This window comes from Elgaria multicarinata, chromosome 21 (assembly GCF_023053635.1).
Source record: "Elgaria multicarinata webbii isolate HBS135686 ecotype San Diego chromosome 21, rElgMul1.1.pri, whole genome shotgun sequence".
Classification (NCBI taxonomy): domain Eukaryota; kingdom Metazoa; phylum Chordata; class Lepidosauria; order Squamata; family Anguidae; genus Elgaria; species Elgaria multicarinata.
Window position 1 is genome coordinate 16,342,280 of NC_086191.1, and position 12,010 is coordinate 16,354,289.

General features: G+C 52.8%; 1 protein-coding gene across 2 annotated transcripts; it reads right to left on the reverse strand.

Moving 5' to 3' along the window:
- Window positions 1-443: 443 nt before the first annotated feature.
- LOC134411877 (zinc finger protein 436-like) lies at window positions 444-11,238 on the reverse strand. Of its 2 annotated transcripts, none has more exons than XM_063145573.1 (12): window positions 11,144-11,238; window positions 10,818-10,912; window positions 9,710-9,836; window positions 8,621-8,740; window positions 6,149-6,295; window positions 5,806-5,913; window positions 5,374-5,571; window positions 4,824-5,018; window positions 3,828-4,001; window positions 2,634-2,855; window positions 1,967-2,311; window positions 444-1,659 (listed from the first exon to the last, which is right to left on the reverse strand). In XM_063145573.1, exons 2-12 carry the CDS (start codon window positions 10,899-10,901, stop codon window positions 1,256-1,258), a joined length of 2,124 nt encoding a protein of 707 aa, XP_063001643.1. In that variant the 5' UTR covers window positions 10,902-10,912; window positions 11,144-11,238; the 3' UTR covers window positions 444-1,255. The 2 variants fall into 2 exon arrangements, with proteins under 2 accessions (XP_063001643.1, XP_063001642.1); XM_063145572.1 differs by having other exon boundaries at window positions 8,621-8,737; window positions 11,144-11,213.
- Between the last annotated feature and the right edge of the window lie 772 nt (window positions 11,239-12,010).

Genomic DNA, 12,010 nt, shown 5'->3' on the forward strand with positions numbered 1-12,010 from the left:
CCAGGAAAAGTACCGCTTGCGCGTTGCCACCACTGTGCCTCAGAACAGCCCAGGCAAGCAGCCGCATCAACGGGCCTGAGGAAGTGGGGGGTTCCCCAGTGCTGACCGGCTTGTGCAGTCAGAGGCGAGCCATAAGGCTGGTCAGACGCTGATGAGGGCAAAGAGCTGGCCATGGGGCAGGATTCAGGGAGGGAGGGTGGGCACCCTTGCAGAGTGCATTGGTGCCAGAAAAGGGCTGCCAGCTTTTTTGTCGAGGTAGGGCTCGAATGCCTTTAAATAGCTGCAGGACAGGCGGAATTCTGAGAGGTAGGCAGTACACCACACACACACACACACACACACAAAACCAGAGTGCATATGTTTGTATAGCAACTTCTTTTAATGCTAACAGCCAAGGCAAACTGACCAGGCCAAGGAATTACCCGAACAGGCTACAACTCATGACCTAAAAGAGAAAGGGGGGATGGGGAGTCATTCAGATCTACTGTGCACGAATCTGACTTAATGGAGACCTTCATTCTAGTAGCCAAGGACCCGGAGCAAAGAGAAACCCACCAAATCTCTATGCCTGTAAAGAGAGAAAAGAGCGGAGGATCTACTCCCTCTGCTGGTGGGGAGGGGGGAAAGGGGACGGGAAAAGGGGGCTAGGAGTGATGCCACCCTGTGGCTGGATTCCCTGACAGCTAAACACGGTAGCCTGCGTGGCAGAGAGAGGGTGCAAACAACTCCCAGTGTGTTTCTGCACATGTGTCGTGCCCAGCCATCAGAGTCAAGAGGATGTTGGACTCGATGGCCTTGTAGGCCCCTTCCAACTCTGCTATTCTATGATTCCTGATCAGGCTGGCTACTGATGTGGTGAGCTTCTCTCTCCCACCACCACCACCCTTCCATCCGTCCGTCCGTCCCATGCAGTATGAGTCACCTGGAGCATTTTTGCTTCGCGGGCAGGGCTGTCCTGCTCATGGTGAACGGAGTTGAGCCAACGACGGGGAGGGTGTTCTGTGCAAATGGGACCTGACGGATCGCCTGCTTGCTCTCTCTCCTGGTCCTAAAACAGTAGAATGCTATGCAGGCCACCTTCCCTGAGCACAGGGCAGGCCGTGTTTCTCTTCTGATGCAGAGCTCACGACAGGCTTCTCTAGGAAAGAACGCATAGAGATCACTTCCACCCCATGACGCAGTTACCAGCAGTCGACTGCTAAAGCTGCATTAGAAATGGGGCAGAATGGGGCAGGAGTAAGGGAGGCTGTGGCGCCTACGGCAGACGAGTCCGGGGAGAGGAGCCGCCTCCCCCAGTCCTCCAAGGGATGGTGCCAAATGAGACGGCGCTCGGGTATCCTTCGGAGGAGACCTTCCCACCGGCCAGCTCGAGGTGGGGCAGGCATGGGGCCTCGTGGCGCAAGTGGACTCTCTGGTGGTTGGCGAGGTGCTCCCTGCGCCCAAACCGCTTCCCGCACTCCAAGCAGCCAAAGGGCTTCTCCCCCGTGTGGGTCCTGCGGTGCTTCACGAGGTCGCCTTTGTCGGCGAACCTTCGGTCGCATTCGAAGCAGGCGTAGGGCTTCTCCCCCGTGTGGGTCCTCTCGTGCCTCGCGAGCTTCGATTTCACGTGGAAGCTTTTGCCGCAGGCGGGACAGGAGTGCATTTTCCGCACGCCGTCGGCTGGAAGGGGAACCAGAACACAAGCACAAGTCAACCCCTTTGGTGGGGAGGGGAGGGGAGGGGAGGGGAGGGAACGCTGAAAGACAGGAATCAGAAAGGGAAGCCCCTCTGCAAAATACGCCAGAGCAAAAGGGAAACTCTGGGGCAAAACAAGCTCTGAAATGGCAGAACCGGCGAGGTGCTTATCACATTTGAGGATACTACAAACTGGGGCTGGACCCCAAGCACTTTAGAGGCCAGGCTACAGATGAACAAGGTGATGTATTCGGCATAGCCGGCCTGGGGGCCGAGGAGACCCTTTCCTCACCATGGTGCGTTATCCGGTGCTGAGCCAGTCCCGAGGGCTGAGCGAACCTTTTCTCGCATTTCCGGCATTCGAAGGGTTTCTCCCCCGTGTGGATCCTGTGATGGATCACGAGGCTCCCTTTGTCGACGAACTGCTTGCCACAGTCCAGGCAGCCGTAGGGTTTCTCTCCGGTGTGGATCCTCTCGTGGATAACCAGGGCTCCCCTGGCAGCAAACTGTTTACCGCAGTGGAAGCATTCGTGAGGCTTCTCCCCGGTGTGGATTCGCTGGTGTTTCAAAAGGTTTGATTTCTCCACGAAGCTTTTCCCGCACTCAGGGCAGGGATGTCTTATTACCAAATCACTTTCTGCGAGAAAGACAAGGCAGAGCCAAGGGTCACATCACTCATGCAGAACAAAGAGGTGAAGGGACTGAAATACCTTTGGAAGAGATGGCGACGTGGGGGTCCTGCCCAGACCAAAACCCCCCTCTCATTCCCCGTTTCCCCTTGCTGCCAGGAGCCAAAGTGGATTGCATTGCTGCTAGGGGTGGGGGGAGAACCAGGGCCCATGCACCCTCCGCCCGGGTGGGGACTGGTAGAGCCAGAAGCTCAGGGCCAGCGCCCACCACCTGAGCCCTGCTGGGCCTGGATCGTCCCTGCTGGGGCCATGCGGCTGAGTTCGCCTCACCCAGGTGGACTCTCCGATGCTTAATCAGGCTCTGCTTCCAACTGAACTTCTTCCCACAGTCGGGGCACTCGTAGGGTTTCTCCCCAGTGTGAGTTCTCCGGTGCGTGTTGAGCTCCGATCTGTGATAAAACCTCTTCCCACACTCCGGGCAAGGGTGTTTCTTCTCCCACTTGCTGCCGCTGCCTGCTCCGTCATCATCAGTTGTGCAATTTGGATCGTGCCCTGCGGTCATGAGAAAGGAACCGTCGGGAAGAGAACGGGGATCTCACGCCGGCTGCTCCACCACCTCTCAAGGGAGGTGATCTAGGCCACCCAGTTTCTGTTGGCTAGGAGGGAAGACCTTCTTCCTGGGTAGCAAAGCACTCATCAGCAGCTGGAAGCTGGGGACAAGAGTGGTGGACTAATAGCTAAGGTGCCGCCCCCTCCTCAGCCAGCACCAGCACTCCAGCAACCTACAGGCCCAGCCTCTTCGGGTCCCCCCAGGAACCCTCTTTCGTCCTATAGGAAGGAGAGGGCTGCTCATCTCTCAGCAGCCAGAGAGATTGAAAATGGAGCATCCATTACGAAAAGGAACAAGGCTATGACCAAAGATGTACTAAATGCCACAAACCCAACCACTTCAGAACACGCGTGCCACCATGGCCCATGGATCCCTAATATCTTCTGCTATGTCTTTGTGATGGATTGTAGATGTTGGGGATGTTTATATTTGGAGAGGAAGTCTTAGCTGGAAAGCGGGAAGTGAAAGAAGGAAATATAGTGAATGCAGTAGAAGATAATGCAAAGTTCGACCACAGACATTTGAGCAGAAGCAGGAGGTAATGTGGGCACACACACACACATCCTTTCTCACAAGTGGAACAGGGAATTGTATGGCCTGGGAGAACACTCTTTGGGCCAGATACATCACTCTGTACAGCAACTTGGAGATGTAAGAGGGGTTGGAGTGCGATCCTAACTCAGTTTTTAATCTTCCCCACCCCATTTCCTTCCGGATGTCGCAATGGCAGAGGAAAAAGAGGGTCAAGGAACGCACAAGAGAAGATCTCTGCCCTCTACTGGGGCAGAAGGGGCTTGGAGGTGTGGGGGGGACAGCAAGGAGACAGGAAGCCACGCAACAAGGCAGGCACGAGGGAGGTTTTCCACGTCCACGTTGGGAAGGTCAACGGCGTTGGGTCGTGGTGCTTTCCTCACCCCGGTGAATCCGCTGATGCTTCACGAGGTTCCCCTTGTCGTTAAACCTTTTCCCACAGACAAAGCAGCCGTGGGGCCTCTCCCCCGTGTGGAGTCGCTGATGCCTTACGAGGCCGGCTTTCTCCGTGAAGCCCTTGCCGCACTGGGGGCACGCGTGCTTCTCCCTCAACTCTCCTGCAGAGGAGGAAGAGTCAAAGTTGTGGCCAGTTTATTTGCCCAGCTAGGCCTGTGTGGCCAATTTGCTGTCTTCGCTTCGCCAGCGGACCCAATTAAGTGCTGCCCGCCCAAGTTTCCTCCTGTCCAGAGGGGGGGGAAGAGTAAATACAGGCTAAGGAGGCACCCCTAAAGTAGGACTGAAACACGTGTGAAAGAGAAGCCATCGAGACTGACCCTGGCCACTTCGCAGACAAAACGTGGGGAAGGCACACTCAGCAAACCAGTGGCTGTCGCATGCCACGCACCCCATCCTGCAGAAGGGCATTTTTCGTTGAAACAAATGGCACATAGGAAGCTGTGTGGTGCAGCGTCAGTGCCACGGTCTACCTGGGTCAGGACTGGCTACGCTGACCACCAGCAGCAGCTCTCCTGGGTTTCAGAGTAATAAAGATCTTTCCTAGCCCTGCCTGAGACGCCAGGAATTAACCCCAAAACATTTTGCATGCAATGTACAGGTGCTCTACCGGTGAGAAGTGTTGTCTTTTAACACACACAACAAAGACACACTTTTTTAAAACCAACCAACCAACTCTGGCCTCTTCCCCTTCATACTATCTTCACCAAACATACAACCCATAAGCAGGCATCAAAGGGATGGTTCATATATTTTTGTCTTAAGTTTCTAGTCCTCATGGTGAAGGAACTAATTGGGATACATCCCTACGATGTATTTAGGCAGGTGCCAAAAGCGGGCCTCCTTTCTACAAAACTGGGCGCTTTGGTTTTGGTGCAAACGGAGACCAGTCAGAGCCTCCTCTTCCTCCTCCTCCTCCTCCTCACCCAGATGGGTTCTCTGGTGAATAGTGAGCGTGGACTTCTGACTGAATCTGCTCCCGCACTCCAGGCACTGGTAAGGTCTCTCCCCCGTGTGGACTCTCATGTGCCGGATGAGGGAAGACGAGACCGAGAAGGCCTTGCCACACAGAAGGCATGGGTGCTTCTTCGCCAGAACCTTCCAGTTTAGTGGATCTTCACCTGTGGGTGTATAAAGGCAGAGGAATCGATCCGAATGTCCGCTTGGGGGGACAGCGTCTCCTCTGGGCACAATGAACTGGTTGCCTTGTTTGCAATTCTTGCCTCCCCCCTCAGGGACAGGGCTGGGCGGGGCGGGGGGCAGTGGGGCCAGTTGGCATGGGCCTACGATTTTGAGGGGGGCTACTCTGAGTCCCCCTGTCATTGAAATATGGGGATCGCAACACTGGACTACATTACAGGCTTGTTGCACAGATTACAAGTATGTAAAGAGCGGTGAGTACATCTCCTGCACCACGGCTAGTTCTTCTGGACTTTCAGCTTTGCTAATGTTAAACAAGACCTTTAAGTGTCTCACCGCCTCTGTGGATTCTCAGGTGTGTGATCAGATGCGAGCTAACCCGGAAACATTTCCCGCATTCAAAACAGGAGTAGGGTTTTTCTCCTGTGTGTATTCTCTGGTGTTCGACAAGTTTTGATTTGCGGTGGAACCCTTTCCCACACTCTGGACATTGGTGCTTTCTCTCTCTGTTTGAGCTGACCAACTTCCTGTCACCTGGAGAGAGAGAGAGAGAGAGAGAGAGAGCAAATGGTTGTCTCTGAGAGGGACAGATGTCATCTCGGAAAGGACGCAACTTCAAAACGTTCCAGTCATTATCTAAGGACGTTTGGCATAAATCTAACCCAAAAAACCCAGGATGAGGCTTAGCATGCAATATCCTGCACCTCTGTGCATTGCTCTCCCTTGAAGTCCTTCACCATCACCTCCCTGGACAGCTCTTACTCGTACCCATTTCAGGCCATGCAGGCTCCCCTCGTCCCATCCCACGTGGCTCCTCCACCTCAAGATCTTTCTGCTGAAAATTCTCTCCATGGTCCTCATTCGCCACCCGGCCATCTGCCAAGAAAGAGAACAGGGCCTGAGCCATTCCCATGGCGGAAACGGTGAACTGTCCGCCGGGGAGCTTCTGTTCTCACTCCAGGGAGAGTGTGGCCTTGGGAAATGATAGAGGACCTGCCTCTTTGGGCAAAACTGCAGGGAAGCAGGAGACATTGACAAGTGGTCAAAGCAATGCAATGCTTGAAGGGTCTCAAGCTGAAAACAGGGTGCAGCAAACGGGAAGAGCTCTCACCCAGCCTCGGTCGGCCCCCAGGGGTCTCTTCCATTCTCAGTAAGTGCCAAGTCATTTTGGAGGAGACGGGTCTTCGCTCGTAGCCCTGGAGGTGCAGGAACCAGGGTTCTTCCTCTCTAACGAGCCAGGAGACCATCCCAGGAAACCCTGGTCACACAGAAAGATGCGAGAATGACATTCAAGGCCTGCTCCATTTCTAATGATCTGCAAGAGCTGAAGTTTCCACACGAACACAATCCTGGAATGTATCTGTTACTAAAACAACAACAACAGACTTACCCTCCCAGCAGCCTCCAAACTTCATGCTAATTTGTTCAGAATTCATCAGTTGGCTTATTACAAGTCATCGTGATTCCCCTCCCTCTGCCCCAGGAATAGATTCAGTTCAATGTAGTTTATTGATCAGTCAAAAAAGATTTTAAATACTTCCAGCAACAAACTGTAGAAACAGTATGATGTGAAATGCAGTAAAAGACAACACTCCTAGTATATGTCATTACCTTAACAATCAGCCACTTAAACCCCCCTGGGAATTCCTCCCTACATTTCCAAAACTGAACAGCAAATCTGGCCTTTCAAAATGTAATAAATATATATGTAATAAATGTGCGGCAGTCCGAAAGTAAGGACCTAATCTCATCCATATTGTCATATGATGTGAGTTAACCACTCACCAAAATAATTCTTCCTTGGCAAATCATAAATGGACAATGCCGTAGAGATAGGGATAAACGTCACCAGTTCCCCAAGAATTAGAATTGGGAGGTTCTCCTAGTTTTCTAACCCTAAGTAGCCATGAGTGGCAGTTGCTCACGTTCGCTGTTTTACTCGTTCACTTTCAGCAAAACCAAACTTTCAATTAGAATGAAGCTGAACGTCTTCCAGATCCACCTTTTCCCTTTACACACCCTTTGATTAAATTCCTCCAGTCTGCTGGAACCTGACCAATTCCCTAACGCTTCTTAGAAATTACTGCTAGCGCCCCGGAGATGTTTTCTCCACTGGTGTGTGATTTTGCAGGGCAGAAGTAAGATTAGATGCCCAATGCACATTGCCAGAATTCTGGCCCAGATTACAAAATGGGTGTGCTTATGAATCCAGTGTGGTGTACACAGGGGGAGGGCTATACAATAAGAGCTCCTCTTCCCCAGATGCCTCTGGGATGTACAGGAAGACAGACCTCTCCTGTAGTTTGCCCCCCTCCAGCAATTAGTGCCCAGAGATAGACTCCTTCTAAGCATGGAGGCTCTATACAACCATGGATAGACTCCTCCTCCTCCTCCTCCTCCTCCTCCTCCTCCTCTTCCATCTTGAATTTGCCTAATCAGCTCCCTTAACCACAGTATCACCTACCTATTATCTACGGTGCTCCTTCTAAATCATCTTGCCACACAACCTCTTGGTTTGATTTTACTCAAAAATGGAACGACAGCAGAGAGGAAAAGGAATCGGTGTCAATTTGGTTTAAACCAATGGAGAGCAAAGCAAGATGTGTCATACCCGGATCGCCACCCTCCCTCCTACCCGTAACAGTTTCTCAGTTTTGCCCCAGGCCTCGTCTCACCTCTGTGGGCAGCACTTGAGGAAACGGGGAGTGTGTTACAGCCTGCAAGGTCCCAGCCCTGCTGCTCACCTGCTTGTTCTGGGAAACGGGCAAGCTCAGGAAACCCTATTTTAAAAGACAGACGAGGATGGCGATGGAGTCTGTGGGTTATCTAGCTGGCTCTGCTTCCAGAGCCCTGTTTTCAATTGCCTGCCTCCGTGCACTGCTGCCCCTGTTTTGTCTTAGGGGGAGATGTGGGAGGAGCCGCCTCTTCACCATTTCATGCATTGTGCAACACAAACACACGTGCGCTAGAGTGTTCCGGGGTTCAGCCTCTCTCTTGGGTCTCTAATCATTATGACTCAGAGAGGGGAGAAAGGCTTCATCCCACGTACCCGTTTCCCTCAAATTATCCCCATAGTGTAAAGCTGTCGTTGTTGTTGTTAGCTAAATCACACCCTGGGCGGCATCACTCCTAAGATCCTTTGCATACCAGGAAAAGGGTTTAGGGGGGAGAAATGTAAAAAAACATTAAAAATCAATGGATTTTTGGTATTTCAAATTTGGTATGCTTAAAGCCCTCCTTAATATCTATTACTGTGCCAATTTTGATGTCTTTATCTTTAAAACTTATGCAGATGTAAGCATTTGTTTATTTGTCCTTTAAACATATCAAAAATCATCCTCCTGCGCCCCCAGTGGCCGCTCAGAGAACAACAAAAGATTTGCTCCTAAAGAGGTAGTAAAATAGGTTGGTTCTTTTATATATCTCCTTATTTTCATATGTGAAATTCTGGAGGGTATTCTGTTGAGTACTTGCTGTGTAGAGGCTCCAAACGGTTAACAACACCAGTAGGCGTGGAATCTCAGTGGACGTCCACTGAACCCTCAACCATGGATGCTTTTAGTTGGTTTCTTGGCTGCTTCACCTGAGCTGGTCTCTGAGGGGGTCTCCTTGTCCTCCGGGACTTGGCGGCCACCTGACATCCACGGCTCTTCCCCTCGTTCCAGGAGGGCAATCAAATCCGGTTTTGGAAGTGGGAATTCTACTTGTGGAGAAGGAAGAAACAGACAGGTGCTAAGGGGGGCATTCGGCATCTGTGGCCAGAAGGACACAACCTGTTCCAGGCCCAGCGACTCGCCAGGGTTGAAACGAGCAAAGTGAGGGCGCGTCAGATCTTTGCTTGGTTAAGTCCCCTTGCACAGAATTCTCCTCCTGGGTTGTAAAATATACAAGTACGGGCCCTGAATAACTAAGTAAAAGGGGAAGGGGGGACACGGAAAGAAAAAGTAGCCCAGGTGGGACCCAAGGGTAGGTCTGTGTCCGCACGTACTCTGCACAACTGCAGCCCCCAAATCCTTCTCTGTGAAGCCCCCTGACTTCCTACGCCATACTGGGACCAAGTCTGTAACCAAGCCTCAGCATATATAGGACCAATTACCCGGGGCGAGAGGGGGCTTCCCTTTGAGTCAAGGCTAGGCATGGTTGGGCACTTGCTGAGTCCCCACACCCCTGCAGGGGCCACTGTCAAGAAGGCCCTGGAGCAGCTGCTGCTGCTGTTCTTCCCCCTCACAACCTGCTTCCTCATTCCTTCCTGTCACTCTGGCTCAGGTAACAGGGGTGAAGAGAAGGCGCAAGAGTTGCCCTGGCCATCGGGCTCTCTGCAACAAGCGGTAGCAACCATAGGGAAGGAGAAGGAGACTATGGCAGGGAGAAGGTAGACTCACTGAGGGAGGGAGGCCCATGGCCCCTCCAAAATGTGGAGCCGGCACTCCATGGAAGCCCAGGGGACCAGCTGAGGGCAGTGAATGTAACACAGCCGGCCACTAGGTACTCAAGGAGAAAGGATGTGGTCTAAGCACCACCACCCGTTTTTCTCGTTTTGTGAGGGAAGGGGCCCTCTCTCAGTGAGCGTCTGGACAATCGGGGAGTCGCTCCTCTTCCCAAAGCTGTGGGGCAGGAGGCAAAGCTGAGCTGCAGACATCAGAGGGGTCCGGAAGCCCCCCTTCCCCCTTACCCAGAGACACAAGGTTCTCGTAATTCTCCTGCATGACGTCTCTGTACAGGTCTCTTTGTTTCGGATCCAGACGAGCCCACTGGTCTTCCGTGAAATACACAGCCACATCCTCAAAGGTCACGGGGCCCTGAAAGAAGACCCACAGCCCTGACTCTCCGTCCTGGAAATGGAGGGGGAAGATGGAAACCGCCCAAAGAGCTTCAGCTATGGGGCGGTATATAAATGTAATAAAATAAAGGAGGTTGGACAGAGCAATTGCATTTTGATGTCTGAGGAAGAGCAGCAAATGGCCACCAAGTTAAGGCGCAGAGTCTTTAAAGCTGGACAAGTTAGTTTGACACCTGGGACACAAAATCCTCCCCCCACACACACACACAGAGTCCTCTCCCAGCCTGGAATTGCTTTAAGCACCAAGGCAAAACCAAGGGTCCATCTTGCCCTAACATGCTGTTTCCTGCAGCCGGAAGCCTCTGGGAACCCCCACAAGCAGGGTGGGGAAGAAAAAGGGGGCCCCTTGCTGTTTGTGCTCCCCAGCCAAGACAACCTCTGAACAAGGAGGTTCCATGTGGCCATCAGGCCTCCACAACTGCGCCTAATCCCCCTTGAAAGCCATCGAAGGGACCAATGAATTCCGTAGGTGCTTTCCGTGTGTCCCGCGTCAGGCGCCCTTCATTTCCACTGGATACTCTCCCCTCCCCCCAGTTCCAAGGTAATGAGGAAGAAATCCCCCTCCTTATCCACTTTCTCCATCCCATGCACCCTTTTACAACCACCCCCATCACACCCCATTTCAATGCCTTTTTGTGAACTAAAAGCGACCCACAAAGATGTTCAGCTCAACTTTCCGCAACCAGATGTGCTGGAGGACAATTCCCAGGCAGCAGACCGGGGGAGGCTGCCTCGAGCCCTGGATTGCTTTGCCTTCCCTTTGTGGCGGCACCTTTCCCAGGCCTACGGCGTCCTTTTTGAGAAGGGATGCAGCGGGAACTGCCTACAGCATCCCAGTGGGGCTGCCCCATGGGTTTTTAGAAAGGCTTTCATCGGGTAGCCATCGGCATGCAAGCCTCTCTCCAGCCCCTTCCTAATCCCAGCCTTCAAAGCCCCTTACCTGGGTTGCCTCAGCCGCTGGTGCAGCCTCTGCCATGTCCCAGGGGGAGGAGGAGAGAGACCCGGTGGAAGTGGGGGCCATCATTGGTCCACAGCCTTTTGGGGTGGGGGGCGAGGAGGAGAGAGGAGCATTAGCCCTTGCTGCCCACCCACCCTGCTGCAGTTTGCCACCCAGCCACCCACATGGCTTTAGCGCATGCAGCCAGAGACCACGCAAGAGGAGTGTCGCCACTCCAGGACACCCCGTGTATGTGCATGGAGAGCGCGCATCAGGACGCAAACTCACACGCCGTGTCGCGTTCTCTCCCTCCCACCCAGCCCCTGCACCTGTGAATCTCTCCTTGGGAGAGGACTGGCCCCAGGGACTGCTGCGAACAGCCCCTGCACCATTGCTCAGTGGAAGGAGGTGGCGAAAACAAGCCCCGGATGCTCCCTTGCTGATCTAGGAAGCAATTGGAGGCTTTGGAGAGAAAGAGAAGGCGCGACAGGAGATGCCTCCACCTCTGGCAACATCCCACAGGCAGAGCCACCTAGTGGCCACAGCTCAGGGCGGCCCCTGACCCGGCCATGTGCAAACCGCCTCATGCACAGAGAGAACGAAACATGTTCACAGCTCGAGCAGCCTCATGCTAGAGACTAGGAGGAAGGCAACGAGGTTTGGAACCTTTTCTCCAATCTTGGCTTTGATTTTTAAAACGCGACAAGCAAGAGGTCCCCCTTTGGGTGCAATTTGGTGTTTAGTCACACTTGATGAGAACACTTCTTTGGAAATAAGCAGCCCAGTGGGACACAGCTAGGTATGTTTAGAACCTGGTGGCCTCACAGGGGCACCCTTTGGACAGGTAGGTCCTATGGCTTCACTCGAGAAGCCCACAGCCAGCACATCCGTCCCTCTCTCTCCCACTTCAAATCCAGGCTTTGCAACGACAGCGTCTGCATTCCTCTTATGTTAAATCTAAAAAGATGAACGAAGAAAACTTTGCCAACCCTGATAGACAGATCCATTCTGAGCAAGGTGCAGCTGATTAAATTCGCTTAAATCACAGCACCGTCATGACTGCTAAACACATTTACTTAGGAGTCAGCAACATTGTGCTGTAAAGAAAAAGAATGTAATTTTAAATGATAAAACGAGCTGGCTGCCCCCTGACTATACAACGTTTTTAAAAATGAGGATGGGAAAATGCCACAGCA

Coding starts and splice junctions, on each gene's coding strand:
- LOC134411877 (XM_063145573.1), bottom strand. CDS start 10,901: ATGATGGCCCCCACTTCCACCGGGTCTCTCTCCTCCTCCCCCTGGGAC. Junction 5,914..6,148: donor TGGGGGCCGACCGAGGCTGG/GTGAGAGCTCTT, acceptor CTTTCTTGGCAG/ATGGCCGGGTGGCGAATGAG. Junction 2,312..2,633: donor GCATCGGAGAGTCCACCTGG/GTGAGGCGAACT, acceptor TCTTTCTCGCAG/AAAGTGATTTGGTAATAAGA.